Source organism: Ips typographus, linkage group LG7, assembly GCF_016097725.1.
Source record: "Ips typographus isolate SLU linkage group LG7, UJ_Ityp_2.0, whole genome shotgun sequence".
Lineage (NCBI taxonomy): Eukaryota > Metazoa > Arthropoda > Insecta > Coleoptera > Curculionidae > Ips > Ips typographus.
In genome coordinates, this window is record NC_138428.1 from 5,468,412 (window position 1) to 5,487,484 (window position 19,073).

Here is a 19,073-nt window from a genome sequence, read left to right on the forward strand (position 1 = left end):
GATTCCGAGTGAACCATTTCACAACATGGCGTCAGTCCGCCATCTTTGATTTAGTTAAAATGAGTGAAAATTGATCCGCCATCTTGGATTTTCTAAACTGTTCACGAAATGGTTGTTATTTTTTTTTTTTGGTGGGATATTCACTTTAATAGGAATTTGAGTAGAATTAAGGAGAAAATGGCGTTATTTTTCCGCCATTTTCAATATTTAAAAATTAACCACAAAAATTTCGGCCGCCATCTTGGATTTTCTGAAATCTGAAATAAATAGGAGACATTTTGCTTTTTATGGTTGAAATATTAATAAACTGTCATTTTTACTACAATTAAGACAAAATGGCGTCCATCCGCCATTTTGGATTTTCTAAACTGTTCACAAAATGGTTGTCATTTTATTTTTTTTGGTGTGTTATTCCCTTATTATGGAGAAAATGGCGTCGTTAGTCCGCCATTTTTAATATTCAAAAATTAACCACAAAAATTTCGGGCGCCATCTTGGATTTTCTGAAATTTGAAATAAATAGGAGAAATTTTGCTTTTTATGGTTGAAATATTAATAAACTGTCATTTTTACTGTAATTAAGACAAAATGGCGTCCATCCGCCATCTTGGATTTTTTAAACTGTTTACAAAATGGTTGTAATTTTTTTTGTGTAATATTCACTTTAATAGGAATTTAAGTGGAATTATGAAGAAAATGGCGTCGTTTGTCCGCCATTTTTGAATTCAAAATAAAACCCGAAAAACACACACAAATAGTGTGTGTTAGTGAAAATATTAATAATTTGTTCGTATAAATTGTAATTTTTAAGTGAATTTTCAGTATAATTTAGATAAAAACAAAATGGCGGTTGTCCGCCATTTTGGATTTTTTTGACAATTCTTTAAAAAAAAACTGAAATATTGATTGATATTATTTTGTGTGTTTAAAAACATTTTGAGTTTGACACAAAATGGCGTCGTTTGTCCGCCATTTTGAATTAAAAAAACAAAATGGCGGCCATTTTGACTGAACTAGAAAAGATCGGAAACCGGAAGTTGTATACCGAACGAGACACCGGACAAATTTCAGACCAAGGTCGCTCAAACCGTCTGGCTGGTACGTCTAGCCGCATTAAAAAAAAAAAAACAAAAGAAAGTGCCCCGGTGCAGTGCATTCCGCCAGAGGGCGGTCGGCCACGTTGCCGTCAGCTGTCACATTGTCACAAAACGGAAAAACCGATGAAACAAAAGTGTCGATGGAGAGGAGCCGGCAACGTCGCCTTCGCTATGGCATGCGTGCATCTCTCAGGGTCGCCGGTGTTATCACAGACAGCCCTGACGCGTCAGACTTTGGGAGGGGGGAGGGAGGACGGACGGGGGTCGGTGAAGGGGCACGGGTGGGGGGGAGGTGCGATTCTCAACTGTCTAGACGATCTCGGCAGTACACTTGACAGCGGCGGGCATGGCATACCGCGATTCGCTCTCGCGTCGTTAAGTCGATCTCGGTTGGCGGTGCAATCAGAGTGCGTTCCGTAATAATTACAAATTGGTTTTTTTTTTCGAAAAAGAGTGCTGCGTTCAGTGATGAACAAATGACAGTGAAACAAAAGCACAACGACCATTATCATCAACAGTGTTGTTGCAGCTGTTTAGTGGAAAAGGACACGTTGAAAAGGGCCTTTAAAAAATGTTTTGGCGTCGTGCAAAAGGTGCAAGTTAACAAAAAGGTACGATTTCCCCCACCAAATAGAAAAAAAAATATATTAATTACGCTTTCACCGCCCTCCTGATCTAGTTTTGACGTTTCAGTTGTCAAAAATCCAACGCCTACTACTCGCTAGCAACCAAATATGTCACAAAATTGGGACAGAATGCACCAAACCTAATTTTTTTTTTAACTAACATTTTAACTGAGCCTAGCTTTGTTATTACAACAGTTACAACAAAGTGTAAATAAAGAAAGTTGTAGAGAATTTCATTTTCTACAAGATTGTATTAATGAGTTTTTTGCCTTAAGTGCTTCTTTAAGGAGCTAGAGGATGAAAGGTGAGAGAATGCACTAATGTTAATTTTTTTTAAACCAGTTCCATTTTGACTTCGTCTAGCACCGTTGTTTTAAGAGTTACAAAAAAGTGTAAATAAAGAAAGTTGTAGAGAATTTCATTTTCTACAAGATTGTATTAATGAGTTTTTTGCCTTAAGTGCTTCTTTAAGGAGCTAGAGGATGAAAGGTGAGAGAATGCACTAATGTTAATTTTTTTTAAACCAGTTCCATTTTGACTTCGTCTAGCACCGTTGTTTTAAGAGTTACAAAAAAGTGTAAATAAAGAAAGTTGTAGAGAATTTCATTTTCTACAAGATTGTATTAATGAGTTTTTTGCCTTAAGGGCTTCCTTAAGGAGTTAGCAGAAGAAAAGTGACAGAATGCACTAAACTCTATTTTTTTTAAACCAGCTCTATTTTGAGAGAGCGTAGCTCTGTTATTACAAGAGTTACAGAAAAGTGTATTTAAAGAAAGTTGTAGAGAATTTTATTTTCTACAAGATTGTATTAATACGTTTTTGCTCTCAGAGGTTTCTATAACGAGTTACAAAGTAAAGAGTGACAAAGTGCGCCAAACTGCTTTTCCCTTGTTTGAGGACAAAAAAGTGTAAAGTAGCAGTGCTTGAAGACTTTCTAACCTAAAAATTACTAACCTCTAGCTGTCCTAAAAGAGTTATTTAACCTGTAAAGTTTGAAAATACAAATCAGTTTGGCACGACCACACTCTAACTCAACGACAACATTGAATTCAATAGGGCGAATTGACGAATGACAGTGACGGCTGACACATTGAATTGACGGGCGCGGCTGAAATAAAGTCAAGTGTGCGGCGTTAAAAGGGACGGTGACATCATCAAACAAACGAACGGAAAATGTCGTTCCAATATGGCGGAGATGCAACGCACAAATCACACGTGACCGGCTTTGTTTGCGCACGTTATCTTATCTTGACCGTAAAAAAAATCTGGACTAGGTGCGGATCTCCAAAATAGGCAACGTTTCGGTTTCTATTTGCCCGTCCCCCCGACTTTTTTACGATTAAATTCGGTTATAATTGATGCGAGTGACAGATGACGTAAATAGATGTTTGTTAGTAATGTCGTTTCACTATCGACGCTTTAAATTTTGCTCGATACTGTGGCCCATTCTTACTTTTGTGTGTGTGTGTGTACGGTAACCTTGGTAATAATTCGGTCTAGACGACGATTTATTGCTATTGTTGTTGGTCATCGTCGGAAATTACCTAATTATCGTTTTTATTTGCTGGAAAATTTCCGCATTTTAGGTGATTCCGCAAACTAAAAGCCAGACGTTTACTGTGCAACTTTTTAAGGTTATTCGCGGCGATTTGTTGCAACGAATGGGTCGATGTCCTCTCCAGGTTGTGCGGGCACAGTTCAATGGTCGCCGCTGTCAGCTGTCAGCTGTCACGAAACGTCAACAAATTAGTTTTGAAAGAAAAAACGTTTCCGCGTTGTTTTATTTAAAAGTAAAGTGGTGCTCAAATACGCGAGAGAATTCCCGGTTTTATCGACCCGTCTAGGTAAACAATTATTTTCCAATCGACCGAAATAAACACCAATTTCTGTTTTGTTGTGTAACTCGATTGTTTTTTCGATTACAAGTGCGAAAAAAGTCAGGTTAGAAGCTTCTCGTCAGTGGCTACACTTGTGCGAAAAAGTCATTCAAATCGACCATTTGGTTCGGGAGTTACAGGCGTTAAGATAATTAACCTCCATGGAGGACCATTATCTTAACCTAAATAACTCCGTTATTACTGCAGCTAGAAAGCTGAAATTTTCAGAATTTGACTTATTGGTTTACTGAGGGTATTTTAACCCCAATTCCTGAAAAAATTTTTGTTGTTAAATATCTCAGTTTTTTTGTTAGTTAGAGGAGTAAAAAATTCAGGTTCAGGAGTCCTTGAGCTCTGGTTCGGGAGTTATGAGCTTCAAGATAATCAACCTCCATGGAGGACCGTTATCTTAACCTAAATAACTCCGTTATTGTTGCAGCTAGAAAGCTGAAATTTTCAGAATTTGACATACTGGTTTACAGGGGTATTTTAACCCCAAATTCTGAAAAAAACTTTTTTTTGCTAAATATCTCAGCTCTTTCGACAGTTAGAGGTGTGAAAATTTCAGGTTAGGAAGTCCTCAAGCTCTACTACAAGTGTGCCAAAAATCATTTAAATCGAGCATTTGGTTCGGGAGTTATGAGCGTTAAGATAATCAACCTCCATGGAGGACCGTTATTTTAACCTAAATAACTTCGTTATTACTGCAGCTAGAAAGCTGAAATTTTCAAGGTTTGACTTACTGGTTTACTGGGGGTATTTTAACCCCAAATTCTGAAAAAACTTTTTTAGTTAAATATCTCAGCTCTTTTGACAGTTAGAGGTGTGAAAATTTCAGGTTAAGAAGTCCTTAAGCTCTACTACAAGTTAGCGAAAAAATCATTCAAATCGACCATTTGGTTCGGGAGTTATGGGCGTTAAGATAATCAACCTCCATGGAGGACCGTTATCTTAACCTAAATAACTCCCTTATTATTGCTGCTAGAAAGCTGAAAATTTCAGGATAGAGTGATTGCAATGTTGCCTACAAATTGCACTTAAAACAGCAAAGTAAACACATTTAATTCACATTGTAGATCGGCGTGACTTCAAGGTGACATTGCATCGGGTGCAGGCCGAATTACGTTGCAACAAAACGACCGTAAAATTCCCATTTCCGCCTCGTCGGGTTTTGCGTAACCGCGTGCGACGTCAAGGCCGACGACGTTTCGGACCGGCGGCCTCATGCGGAAAACAAAAGACGCCCTCTCTTTCTATTAATAGCGCGCTCACGATGGAATGTTTGGCGTACCAAAAATTGTTTGTAGTCTGTCTGTCGTAACCGGTTACGTTTTTTTTTTTTTTTTTTGACAGCTCCTTACTCTGTTACCGTGACAGCTACGACGGGTTCTGACACGTCCACCTGTAGCTTGGAGTGTCCCCTCAATTTTGTTATCTCGCGTGTATTTGGCTAAAACTGAAACTAACCGAGTTACAAAGCCGACAAGGGATGATTGTTTTGGTAGTTCTTCTACCGTTCTCCTGTTTTTTTGTGTGCTTATCTACCGTGTTTTTGCCACGTCCGTTGTTTGTCACGTGACCGTTTAGCTAAATAGTGTTCGACAATCACGTGACAACTGTCATTAACGTCAAAACTGCCAAAATGTGCTCAAAAGTTGCAAAAATTAGGGTTTAGGAACGTTTTCTTGCAGTATTTGATATAAAACGTGTTTCTGAGATTTATAAAAGTCAGTTTGACAATTGTCACGTGACCGTCTACCTAAATAGTGTTCTACAATCACGTGACAACTGTCACTAACGTCAAAACTGTCAAATTATGCTCAAAAGTTGCAAAAATCAGAGTTTAGGAACGTTTTCTTGCAGTATTTGATTTGAAACCTATTTTTGAGATTTATGACAGTTATTTTGACAATTATCACGTGACCCTCTAGCTAAATAGTGTTGTACAATCACGTAACAACTGTCACTAACGTCAAAACTGTCCAACCATGCTCAAAAGTTGCAAAAATCAAGATTTAAAAAAATCACGTTTTCTTGCAATATTTGATATAAAACTAATTTCTGAGATTTATTACACTTATTTTGACAATTATCACGTGACTGTCAAGCTAAATAATGTTGTACAATCACGTGACAACTGTCACTAACGTCAAAACTGTCAAATCATGCTCAAAAGTTGCAAAAATCAGGGTTTAGGAACGCTTTCTTGCATTATTTCATTTGAAACGTATTTTTGAGAATTATGACAGTTATTTTGCCAATTGTCACATGAACATCTAGCTAAATAGTGTTCGATAATCACGTGACAACTGTCACTGGCATCAAAACTGTCAAACCATGCTCAAAAGTTGCAAAAAATTAGAGTTTAGAAACGATTTCTGGCAGGATTCGATATAAAGAGTGTATTTGAGATTTATGATTTTTTGTGAATGGTCACGTGACTGCCTAGGTAAACTATCCTTTAAAACCACGTGATATCTGTCACTAATGTCAAAACTTCAAATAAACAACTATTAATGACCGTTTTTTTGACTGATTATTGTACCGCCATTAAAAATATTTTGATTTGGCAACCCTGCTGATTTGTATGTGGTTTTCAGATGCTGTCGGTGGTGAGCGCCGGTGCCGCGGCTGGAATGGGCGGCATGGACCGGTTGCGAGGGGGCGGAAGGGCGGCGGCCCGCGAATTGGCCGCCACCCGAGACCGGCAAGTGCGTTTGCACGCCGTTAGGACCGACCTAACCTTAAATTTGCCGCCCAGCATAGCGTTGCCCGACGGCGAGGAATTGCGCACGGGGAGCGGCGCTTTTACCGCCACTTCCAGGCTTCACATCCGAGACTCTGAACAGGTTAGTTTTGATCTAAATTCCAAACATTTTGAGGTTAATTAGTGAGAACTGTCAAAAATGTTTGAATTTTTCAAAATTTGTTTTTTCAAACATTATAAGTCAAGAAAATGATTTTGAGCTGTAACTTGGTTACCTGAAGGAAGAAAATTCTGAAAAATTTAAGTTAAAATAAGCTTTTAAGGCCACTGACATTTTGCCCATTGGGCCTGTCCCACAATTTTTTTTATTTCATAACTACAAAGACGGATTGAAAATATTATACCCGTATTTTTTTGTTTTCAAAAATATTAAGTCTAAATAGAAAAAAATGATGATAAAAACTAAATTAATCTCATGATTAAAACGCCCGCCGCCGGTGACGTACTACACTATCAACCAATCAGCGACAAGAATTGAAACAGTTGGCGTGCAACAGCCAATAAAATCGCCCAGAATTACGTACGTCACATGCGCGCCAAAACAGATCTTTTAAATTTAATGGACAAATTCAAACTAATGTAGGAACATTTACGACCATAATTTTTTCTTCAAGAATATGAAAAATTAGTTTTTTGATCCTATTCTTTCGATTCCAGTCATTAAAACAAAAATTTATGATATGAGGCCCATTGTGTACTAAACTGACTTAACCTGGTGTTTCTGTGTTTGTAGGAATCGGAAATTTACCAAAAATGCATCAGGCCGCCGCCAAATCGGACGGTGATGGAAAGCGAGTCGCCGCCCCCGTACCGGTCGAGTTCGGCCGGATACTTGGCGACGTCATCGAGTGCGTCATCGTCAGGAACGAGTTGCGATTGGTCGTCGTCGGGGAGCGCTCCGTTGGTGGTGCGGTGTCACTCCATGTCATCGACAACGACAAAGTCGCACCCGCACCACAACAACCCGCAAAAGACTGATTTTCTACAAAGAACCGTTAAAATATTCACCGGAAAGAAAGCGACGATGCCACAAACGGGCGGGGGCGGCGGCAACGTCGCCGCCCCCAAACGGCCGGTCTGACAACCGCCCCACGTTTAGACGACAAATTTTTTTAATTTAGTTTTGTGGAAACGGTCTTTTTATTCCAATTCCGGTTTGTTCCCGTTTGGAGGGGAAACTGGAGTGAAAGAGGACATTTTTTTTTTTTTTTGTGTACATAAACACTTTATAGGGACTTGAGATATCGCGATGTAATAATAATTTACGTAACTAAATGAATAGATTAATCAATCCGTTTTACCGAGTCGGGTCGTTGGTTTTGGTCGAAAACCATTCTGCGTACTATGCACGCCCTCTTACGTGGTACCACCCCCTGGCAAGGTTCCCCAAAACAACCTTAAATAACTCCAGGGATGTCAAATTTCCAGTCGGAAAAATTTTTCGAAAATTTACCGGAAAATTACTTCTTGATAGGGAAAATAACTGTCAAACTTGACATTGTTTTTGTCAAACTTATTATGCATTATAATGAGATATTTTCGGTAGCGTGTGACATTTCTACTATATACGGTATACAGGGTGATCAAAAGACAATTTCAATGGCTACAAATTCGTATATTGATCCACCCTGTAACTGTCAAAATAACCGAGTTATGGGCAGTCACAGTAAAAACTGTCAAAATCAAACTTTACAACAAACAACTTAATTAAAACAGTAAATAAGTCAGTTATTCGACGTTTTAGGTAAAAACGCTATACAAGGTGGTCAAAAGAGAATTTCAAGGGCTACAAATTGGTATATTGAACCACCCTATATAATTGTCAAAATAACCGAGTCATTGTCAATACAATGGAGTAGTTTACAGGGTGATTCAATGAATTTTTAACATCCTTTTAACTTCCTTCCTGTCCCAAATTTGAAACCAAACTTATCATTTTTTAATTGATTTTTGGAATCTACGTCAAATTCTAGGCCTACTTGATGTAAAATGTTTGTATCGATATTCAATTGTTTTCGCTCCAGCAGCCTTACTTTGACCATCCTCCTCGAAAGCAGAAATTCACAATTTGACCGAAATTTTGGTGCACTTTTCCAGAAAATCGTCCATAACTCGCTTATTTGACACACTCTGTATAAACACACCGTATAACAAAAGAAAGCCAATGAACGGGGCTATCACGTGACGTTGAGCGGGCACTGCTAAGTTGTCCCGTTTAGCCGCTAGAGGGGTGTAAAATTTAACTCTTGTTTTTTGCAGTTTTTGCTCAATATCTCAGAAACGTTTCAGGTTAGAGGTCTGAAATTTTTACCACAAATGCACATCTTATGGGACGCAACTTTTACTTTCTATACACTTTTTTGATACCATGCACCATTTGACCTTAAAAAAATAAAAACCAAAATTGTCAAGAATTTTCAAGGGTGATTGATACCTTCTGATTTTTTTCAGAAATTTTTTTATTTTCAAAATTAACCTCAACTGCTTAAATTCCTTCAGGTTAATAATACAAAAATGACTTAAAGTGTCATTTGTCAAAATGTCATTTTGCAAGGGTGCCACGCCCTAAAGTGTTAAAATTGACATAATTTCAAGGTCATCTCCGAAACGGTGCCAGTTAGAGCAAAATGAACGTCAGATTTGTGTTCCCCAGGTTCACGTTAGTTAAATGAATCACTTTGATTGACGAAAATCCAAAATGGTTGCCGTTAGTATAGTAGGCCCAAAAAATTCCTAATTTAGATTAAATTTTGGTGCACTTTTCCAGAAAATCGACGATAACTCACTTATTTGAAACACCCTGTATAAAACCATCGTATAACAAAAGAAAGCTAATTAATGGGGCTATCACGTGACGTTGAGTCGGCACTGCTAAGTGGTCGCGTTTAGCCGCTAGAGGGCGTCAAAGTTGACTCTCGCTTTTTGCTCAATATCTCAAAAACGTTTCAGGTTAAAAATCTGAAATTTTTACCACAAATGCACCTCTTACAGGACGCAACTTTTACTTTCTATACACTTTTTTGGTACCATGCACCATTTAACCTTAAAAAATTAAAAACTAAAATTGTCAAGAAATTTCAAGTAAAACTTCAACTCAAAAAATTCCTAATTTAAATTAAATTTTGGTGCACTTTTCCAGAAAATCGACGATAACTCTCTTATTTGACACACTCTGTATAAACACACCATATAACAAAAGAAAGCTAATGAACGGGGCTATCACGTGACGTTGAGCGGGCGCGGCTAAGTTGTCCCATTTAGCCGCTAGAGGGCGTCAAATTTGACTCTCGTTTTTTGCAGTTTTTGCTCAATATCTCAGAAACGTTTCAGGTTAGAGGTCTGAAATGTTTATCACAAATGCACCTTTTATGGGACGCAACTTTTACTTTCTATACACTTTTTTGGTACCATGCACTATTTGACCTTGAAAAATTAAAAACCAAAATTGTCAAGAATTTTCAAGGGTGATACCTTCTGATTTTTTTCAGAAATTTTTTTATTTTCAAAATTAACCTCAACCGCTTAAATACCTTCAGGTTAATAGTACAGGGTGCTGCATTTTCGATGGTTTTACGGGGTACAGAGAAAACGGTAATAGATAGAAAAAAAGTAGCAAACATGTTCCGATCTCTTTTTCCGAGCTGAGATGACTGGCGAAGAGAGGGCTGCGCAAACTTCTTTTGTTTCAAAGATACGGGGGGATTTCGAAAATTGGTCATTTTGTAACCTCCTCTGTATTTCAGTTGCTGTTAAAGTTTTTAAAAAAGGAAAAACGGTTCCCGGTAGAAGTTTTCATGTAGAATCCAATGGCGTAGTCAGTTTTTTTCTATTCCGTTTAGTTTCTGACATATGACAGTAAGTTATATTTTTTTAAATGGAACACCCTATATATTTTTACGTCATTTAATTCTGTTGATTTTTACTTTTTCAACGGTGTATTAAAACATATAAGTTTGTAAACGTTAATCTTGGTAATTAGAAAAAAAGCGTTTCCTTAACAAAAAAGTGCTAAATAATATGTATAAAAATACCCACAGTCGAAACAAAATTTGGCTATGTTCATATTAACATGTTACATGTCGTTTATAAACAGTTTTTTCAACTTCTACCTTAAAAATAGTAGAAAATAGAAATGGCCACTTTTCTTATCAAAGTGACGGTAGTAACTGTTTGTAACTTAGATTTTTAATAAGATTTATTAAAAATATTTAATTTTCTGATGTGTTAGTTTATTTGATTTCCGATTTTGTTTAGTATTTTAGATATTTTAGATTAGCAAAGGTCTTTTTTTTTAAATAACAGGATTAACCTCTATAAACTTATATGTTGTAATACACCGTTGAAAAGGTAAAAATCAACAGAATTAAATGACGTAAAAATATATAGGGTGTTCCATTTAAAAAAATATAACTTACTGTCATATGTCAGAAACTAAACGGAATAGAAAAAAAACTGACTACGCCATTGGATTCTACATGAAAACTTCTACCGGGAACCGTTTTTCCTTTTTTAAAAACTTTAACAGGAACTGAAATACAGAGGAGGTTACAAAATGACCAATTTTCAAAATCCCCCCGTATCTTTGAAACAAAAGAAGTTTGCGCAGCCCTCTCTTCGCCAGTCATCTCAGCTCGGAAAAAGAGATCGGAACACGTTTGCTACTTTTTTTCTATCTATTACCGTTTTCTCTGTACCCCGTAAAACCATCGAAAATGCAGCACCCTGTACAAAAATGTAAAAAAGTAGATATTTTTGAGTTTTCATATTTTCCAATTTTTTCGGAAAAATTTTCTGGAAAAATTTCCATAAATGTAATTTTCCGAAAATTTTACATCCCTGAATAACTCCCTTATTAAACCACATTTTTCGATCGTTTAAACGCCAAAAGAAAGCTCTGACACTTGACAGCTGTCAAAATGACATGCAACAACGATCCAGGGGGCGGTACACAATTTCGACCTGTCAAACGTCCGAACCGAAAACGTGATATTCCAATTACTAAAGTAAACCAATTTAATATATTTAAGTAGTAGAACGTTGTTCTGTTTTTGAATATTGTTTATTAAGGAGAAACGTCACAGTGCCACGGCGCTGTATTAATTAATACATTAATTAATAAAGTAAGAAGACTTAGTGAATTCCTCTCTTTCTCTTTCTCTGTCACTCGCTCGAGTCGAGAATTTTTTTTCTCTCTCTCCCGTTATCAGAAATGCGACGTTGCGCGCAGGAGAGCCGGCAACCCTGGCACTTGTAGCTAAGTTTCGAATCTATACTATATTTATAATAGTGAACAATGTTAGTGAACGGCATAAGCATTATTGTGATGATTATGTAATTTCTTAGGTGCTTGGGGAACATATGTGCATTTAAACTTCGCTTTTTTCGTTTTTTTTTTTTTTGCGTCAAGGTGCAATTCAGTGTACATATTATGATATACTTTAGTATATATAGTTTAAATCGGCCGTTGTTGAAACTCGCCAAACAGTCGGCAACACCGCCAAACCAATCACACCAACGAGTTTCCCACGAGAAAACACGCATCTCTGCAAACCAAGGCCTAACTTTGGCAATGTTGTAAAGTTCAAAAAAAAACTAATCACCTGACAGCTGTCAAAACTCGTTGTCAGCGCCACGAGACTGTCAAATGTCACTTTGATTAATCGAGCCGGGAATTGTTATTCACAACTCTGCGAAATAAAATTTGGCTCTGGTGACTTTAAATGACAGTTTAAAATAGGTTACAGTTTTATGACATTTTATACTCTTATGTCACGTGGTTAGCGATTTTTGACAGTTATGGCAGCTGTCACGTGACACAAACAAAGTATTTTTTACCGTCCCAACTGTCAAAATTGGCCCAATGGAGCTTTTTAAACACAACTTTCAATGTAATCCCTCAACTAAGCGACTATTTGTGTTTTTTGTAATTCAGGACACTGGCAAACGGGTTTTGACAGTTAGGACATCTGTCACATGACGTAAAAAAGTGTTTGACAGCTGTCAAAACTCGTTGTCGGCGCCGCGAAACTGTCAAATGTCAAATAGTCGCGTCACTTTGATTAATCGAGCCGGGAATTGTTATTCACAACTCTGCGAAGTTAAATTTGGCTCTGGTGACTTTAAATGACAGTTTAAGGCACTGCACATGGTATTCACAGTTTTATGAAACAAAATTTTACAGTTGTGACGTTAAATGACGTGAGTATCCAAGTTTTCTTAACTCAGAACTGACAAATTTGGCTCCATAGAGCTGTAAACACAATTTAGAGTACAATTCCTCAAAGAAACACATTTGTTTGACATTTTATACCTTTGGGGCACTGGCGAGTGAGTTTTGACAGTTATGACAGCTGTCACGTGACACAAACAAAATAATTTTTACCGTCGTACCTGTCAAATTCGGCTCCATGGAACTGTAAACACAATTTTCAATGTAATTCCCCAATTAAGCGACTATTTGTGATTTGTGATAATTCAGGACAGTTTGACAGTTAGGACATATGTCACGTGACGTAAAAAAGTGTTTCCTAATCAGTCACACGATAAAACCGCAAATAGTACCATTCGGTAGTACCACCAAACTGAAAGTTTTGTATTTTTTTCTGGAATTTTTTTTTTTTAAGTTGCACCTTGTTTTATGTTGAAATTTTCTGGGAAACGCGTTGGTGTTGTTGATTTTCCGGTAAAACCAATTTCAGACAGTCGATTTGGCCCAAAACGATTCTTTAATTTAGTATATAAATACGTTTTAGGTGTACTGACTTTTTTTTTAAATAAAAACTAGAGGCGCTGTATAAATTATTATTTATTATTAATTAACTAATTAATTAAAGGTATTTTTAATGCAAAACTGTATAAAATATAGATTTAGAAAAGAGCTATCCCGCTAAGGAATTATTTTGTTAAATAATATCGGACTGACTGTGTAGTATTTATTTATTTCGTTTATTTTGTATTTTTTTTGTTTGTTGTTTATTTTTTCCGTTTTTTTTTTTTATTTTTCGCGTCCCCTTAAAGCCGAGTTTTTTGCATGTATGTTACGGGATCCGAGCCGGAAAGTCTTCATAACAGCAAGAAAATATTGTGATTAAATTAAATTCTACTATTATAAAAAGTAACAAAATTAATTAAAAACGTTTTTTGTATTAGTGAAATATTAAAACACCTTGAAATTGTCCATTTAGGTTGTGTTATTTCATCCTGAAAGCGCCATCTATATCACTGCACGGGAAGTACTCACAGTACAGTCAGGGAGAAAAGTGGTGTCAAAGTTTGAACTGCCAAAAACACAGTTTGAATGGATGGTCAAGGACAAAATCGCCTGTAAAACCCACTTGGAGTCAGAAAATTACTGATTTAAGTACATTTTTGGAATCTTCATTAAATTTCCTATCAAATGACATAAAAAGTACTACAAAATTTAGTACAGTCAGGAAGAAAAATGGTGTCAAAGTTTGAACTGCCAAAAACACAGTTTGTAGAGACAGTCAGGGACAAAATCATCTCTAAAACCCACTTGGAGTGAGAAAATGACTGTTTTAAGCACATTTTTTAGAATCCTCATTAAATTTACACCCTTCTTCCAAACAATCGAGTTGCCTAAATAAAATGGCGTCTACGTCAAAGTGTCAAACTGTCAACCTGTACAAATTGTCAAAATCACAGTTTCACGACCTCGGTCATGTTAGTAAAACTGAATTAATTCCCTTCCTCCCCCCCCCCGACTTTTTTTTTCCAAAATGGCCGCCCATGTTGCGACGTTGCCCGTTGGTATCGACTTGGGTACCACCTATTCCGTGGTGGGGGTGTTTAAAAATGGCGTGGTCGACATTATTGCAAACGACGAGGGAAATCGCACTACCCCTAGTTACGTGGCTTTTACAGGTACTACCCCCCCCTATTTCCCCCCCTTCCGTTTTACCAAAAGGGTTGTAGACACTGAACGTCTTATCGGTGACGGCGCAAAGGGTCAGGTGGCTCTGAATCCGACCAATACCGTTTACGGAGTGAAACGTTTGATTGGACGCAAATTTGACGATCCTTCGGTGCAGCAGGACATGCGCAGTTGGCCCTTTGAGGTGATTAACGAAAAGGGCAAGCCCAAGGTCAAGGTCAAGTATAAAGGGGAGACCAAAACGTTTTTTCCCGAAGAAATATCCGCGATGGTGCTCACCAAAATGAAGGAAACGGCCGAGGCTTATTTAGGTAAAAATTCTAGGTTATGTTACTCAAAAACAAAATTACTCACCAGTTTTAGAATCTACGTTAAATTTCCTTTAAAATGAGCCCCCACAAGCTAGATTAGTCACAAAATTCAAAATGGCGGACTTTGACGCCATTTTGTTTTTTTTTTCGATTCCACGTTGAATACCCTTTAAAATGATATACAACAAGGTTTAGTCAAGTCAACAAATTAATTACAGTTAATTTACTAGAATCCAAGATGGCCGACTCAAAATGGCGGCATTAAAAGACATGTTAATTTAATATAAAAAAAATTCTAATTAGTTTTAGAATCTACGTTAAATTTCCCTTAAAATGAGCCCCCACAAGCTAAATTTGACACAAAATTCAAAATGGCGGACTTGGACGCCATTTTGTTTTTTTTTCAAGTCTACGTTAAATTTCCTTTAAAATGATATGCAACAAGGTCAAAGTTCGAATTTTGTATCGTAATTCACTAGAATTCAAAATGGCCGACCTAAACGCCATTTTGAATTTTTCACGGTTTTGATTGGATGCAAAAGCAACTCTTTACGAATATTCGCTAATATTAAATCAAAACCCGAAAATACAATTTATACAAATTCAAAATGGCGGACGTGAAAAAATACAATAAAAAAAAATTCAAGATGGCGAATTTAGACACCATTTTGTTTCTTCTGACATTCACCGTTAAGTTTGCTTTAAGTCAATTAGTGACATATTGACCACGTGGTTTTAAAGGATAATTTAGTTAGGCAGTCACGTGACCATTGTCAAAATCATAAATCTGGAAAACACTTTTTATATCAAATATTGCAAGAAAACGTTTCTAAACCCTGATTTTTGCAAATTTTGACGGTAGTGACAGTTGTCACGTGATTGTAGAACAGTATTTAGCTAGACTGTCACGTGACAATTGCCAAAATAACTGTGCGCACACACTAAATCCGGACACCCTGTATTTTGGAGTAGTTAGTAGCCGCCATTTTATTTGACTGTGCCTGGCACGGTGTGGCAGGCTCTGTTCCCCCACAATCCTCTATAACTCCGTTATTTCAAACTTTTTCGACAAAGATGTGGTTAGACGATTTGTAGCTGACATTCTGGGCTATCCAAAAATGTGGTTGTTTGACTTGATTGGTTAGGGCGTTGAGCCGCTAGAGGGCGTTAAAGTTTAAATTAACGGTTTTTTTTGTAGGAACCAACGTGACTAAGGCGGTGGTGACTGTTCCGGCGTACTTTAACGACTCCCAGAGACAAGCAACCAAAGATGCCGGTACCATAGCAGGTCTGGACGTGCAACGTATCATCAACGAGCCTACAGCAGCCGCCATTGCCTACGGCCTGGACAAGAAATCGGATCGGGAGCGGTACGTGTTGATTTTTGACTTTGGGGGCGGCACTTTCGACGTGTCGGTGCTCCAGTTGGCGGGCGGCATTTTTGAGGTGCAGGCAACGGCGGGAGACACCCATTTGGGCGGCGAGGACATCGACAACCGTCTGGTGTTCTACTTTAAAGAGGAGTACCGGAAAAAGTTTAAGGGCGATTTGACGGGGAACAAACGAGCCCTACGCCGCCTCCAAACCGCCTGCGAAAGAGCGAAAAGAGCATTGTCCACGTCTACCCAGGCTACTATAGAAATCGACTCGTTGGCTGACGGAAATGACTTTTATTCCTCCTTGACTCGGGCTAAGTTTGACGAGATAAACGCGGACATTTTCACCTCCACCTTGGCACCGGTGGAGAAGTGTTTGAAGGACGCTAAAGTGAGAAAGGAGCAGATTGATGACGTAGTTTTAGTGGGAGGATCCACCAGGATTCCAAAAATACAAAGTTTGCTTCAGGGGATGTTTCAGGGTAAAGAACTGAACAAATCCATTAATCCTGATGAGGCCGTGGCGTATGGGGCGGCAGTACAGGCCGCCGTCTTGGCTGGGGATAGTCATGACGCAGTCAGAGACCTTTTGCTCTTAGGTGGTCCTGAAAAATTGACTTAATTTCCTTCTGACAATTGGTTTTTTAGACGTGACGCCGCTTTCTTTGGGGATCGAAACAGCTGGAGGAGTGATGACCGCCCTGATTAAACGGAACACAACGATCCCGGTTAAACACACTCAAATCTTCTCCACCTACGCTGATAATCAACCGGGAGTACTGATCCAGGTCTACGAAGGGGAACGCAGTATGACAAGGGACAATAACCTTTTGGGACGGTTTGACCTGGCCGGCATCCCCCCCGCACCCCGAGGGGTACCACAAATCGAAGTAAGTTCGCCATTTTGATACAAAAAACCGCCATTTTGTTGCTAAACGTCACGTGACTGTTTTTTGACAGATGTCAACTTACATTTACAGTGTTGCAAGCTCTAAAATTGCATAATCAAAGTCACGTGATATGCCTTTTGCAATTTCAGCTTTAACAACTGTCTAAATGTAATTTACCAAATTTTGAACCTAAAAAGTACATTTTTAAGGTCACCTGACTATTTTTGACAGGTGTCAACTGGCTTTTACAATGTTGCAAGCTCAAAATTGTATTATTAACGTCATGTAATGTGTATTTTACAATTTCAGCTCTTGCAACTGTCTACATGTAATTTACCAAATTTTCAACCTAAAAAGTACATTTTTAAGGTCACGTGACTGTTTTTGACAGATTTCAACTTACATTTACAGTGTTGCAAGCTGAAAAATGTATTATTAAAGTCACGTGATGTGTATTTTACAATTTCAGCTTTTGCAACTGTCTAAATGTAATTTACCAAATTTTCAACGTATAAATTACATTTTTAAAGTTACGTGACTGTTTTTTGACAGATGTCAACTGGATTTTACAGCGTTGCAAGCTCATAATTGCATGATCAACGTCACGTGACGTGTATTTTGCAGTTTAAATGTTTACAACTGTGTAAGTTTAATTTATCATTTTTCAATGTTTAAACGGCGTTATGAAAGTCACGTGACTGTTTTCGACAATGTCAACAGGCCTTAACAGTGTTGCAAGCTCAAAAATTGAATTATCAAGTCTAAACTCTATTTTTGCAACTTTTGAACACAGTTTGACAGTTTTGACGTTAGTGACAGTTGTCACGTGATTGTAGAACACTATTTAATTAGACGGTCACGTGATAAATGTCAAAAACACGTTTTATATCAAATACTGACTTTTTTTATAAAAAGTCATATTGGAAAGTGATTTTTCGGAAGCCATCTTGAGTTTTGTCTTTGCAATGCTTTCCAAACTGTTTGGCGCCATTTTGTTTTTTTTCTCTTTAGGTGACATTTGACATCGACGCCAACGGCATTTTGACAGTGAGCGCCAAAGAACAAGCGACGGGAAAACAAAACAACATCACCATCAACAACGACAAGGGCCGCTTGACCAAACAGCAAATTGACGAAATGGTGACTGCGGCGGAAAGGTACAAGGAACAAGATCGGGAAATTAGGGCGGCCGTGGCGGCCCGTAACGAATTAGAATCGTACGTGTACCAGATGAGACAGCTGATCAAGGATCCCACCACCTCCTCACGGATCGCCTCCCAGGAGAAGCAGGCTATGACGGAGGCGTGCAATATGGCGGACGCCTGGCTGAGCAACACGGACAAGGCCAGCGAACGGGAGTACGTGGAGAAAAAGGAAGAGGTGGAGAAAGTGTGTAGACCAGTGGTGGTTAGACTGTACTCGGGCCCACCACCCTCGCAACGTCAATTTCCTAGTGCAAACGACAGTGAGGATGGTGGACCGATTATTGACGAAGTCGACTGATTACAATAAAATTTGTTGGAGCTCCAGACAATCGTTTTGTCCTCTTAAATTGACTGCTATAAAGCGGGTAAAAGAGGAAAGTTATTGCCGCCATTTTATTCCCCAAAGACAGGGGGGAGACGCTTCTGACACAATGGATGCAATTTAGAAGTCGAGTCTTTATTCACCTATTAGGGGTTGGGAATTCAGTTATTTTTCAGTTCGATTGGGTCAAAAAAATTGCTGATTCACCAGATTTTTTTGCGAAATGATTGATTCCAAGCTCATAAACACCCAAGGAATTTAAAGCCCCTAAAATGACAAATGAGGGCCGGTAAAACAGTGGCGGATGCTGGTTTTTTTACTTTTTAGCACTTTGAAAGCTTTCTAATAATGATTCAGTGATGAAAGTACAAAACAAGGCACCCCACTGTATGGATTGATTAATGACTCTGGAAGAAATAAAATTGTGCTTGAAAAATGATCCTCCATCTCTCTGAATAATGTAATAAATCCCCCAATACTGGGGGAGTAAGTGTGGGTTACCCCTTCCACCTCCTTCAACCCTAAAAGATCCTCCAGTGGGGAAAAGCTAAGCAGCAATCAAACGAACCATTTTCTCGTCCTGAAATTGAATTTTCCCTGACTCGGTTTATTGAATTGTCTAATCAAGTTTCCAGTGGAAAAACCTAGTAAGAGAGTTAAACACCTGACTTAGTATTAACTGCTCGGAAAGTTAGTAATCACAAAACC

The 19,073-nt window shown here is 38.1% G+C and overlaps 2 protein-coding genes across 5 annotated transcripts in view; both read left to right on the plus strand.

Moving 5' to 3' along the window:
• The window catches only part of LOC145732157 (uncharacterized), a 32,601-nt gene extending 19,057 nt beyond the window's left edge, over positions 1 to 13,544 (plus strand). Inside the window, exons 3-6 of one of the 4 annotated variants that reach the window (XM_081984253.1) lie at positions 6,201 to 6,449; positions 7,101 to 9,316; positions 9,450 to 9,910; positions 11,086 to 13,544. In XM_081984253.1, the coding sequence (XP_081840379.1) occupies positions 6,201 to 6,449; positions 7,101 to 7,448 (597 nt within the window). In that variant the 3' untranslated portion in view covers positions 7,449 to 9,316; positions 9,450 to 9,910; positions 11,086 to 13,544. Of the gene's footprint in view, positions 1 to 1,411; positions 1,709 to 6,200; positions 6,450 to 7,100; positions 9,911 to 11,085 lie in introns of those variants that run through there. The other 3 variants (XM_081984255.1, XM_081984251.1, XM_081984254.1) reach the window with 3 other exon arrangements.
• A 452-nt stretch (positions 13,545 to 13,996) lies between these two features.
• Positions 13,997 to 18,372, plus strand: LOC145732102 (heat shock 70 kDa protein-like). Its single transcript, XM_081984166.1, has 5 exons — positions 13,997 to 14,251; positions 14,303 to 14,572; positions 15,771 to 16,547; positions 16,597 to 16,838; positions 17,850 to 18,372. The coding sequence occupies exons 1-5, from the start codon at positions 14,107 to 14,109 to the stop codon at positions 18,339 to 18,341; spliced, it is 1,926 nt and encodes a 641-aa protein (XP_081840292.1). The 5' UTR covers positions 13,997 to 14,106; the 3' UTR covers positions 18,342 to 18,372.
• The last annotated feature ends 701 nt before the right edge of the window (positions 18,373 to 19,073 follow it).

Coding starts and splice junctions, on each gene's coding strand:
- LOC145732102 (XM_081984166.1), top strand. CDS start 14,107: ATGGCCGCCCATGTTGCGACGTTGCCCGTTGGTATCGACTTGGGTACC. Junction 14,252..14,302: donor TAGTTACGTGGCTTTTACAG/GTACTACCCCCC, acceptor AAAGGGTTGTAG/ACACTGAACGTCTTATCGGT. Junction 16,839..17,849: donor GAGGGGTACCACAAATCGAA/GTAAGTTCGCCA, acceptor TTTTCTCTTTAG/GTGACATTTGACATCGACGC.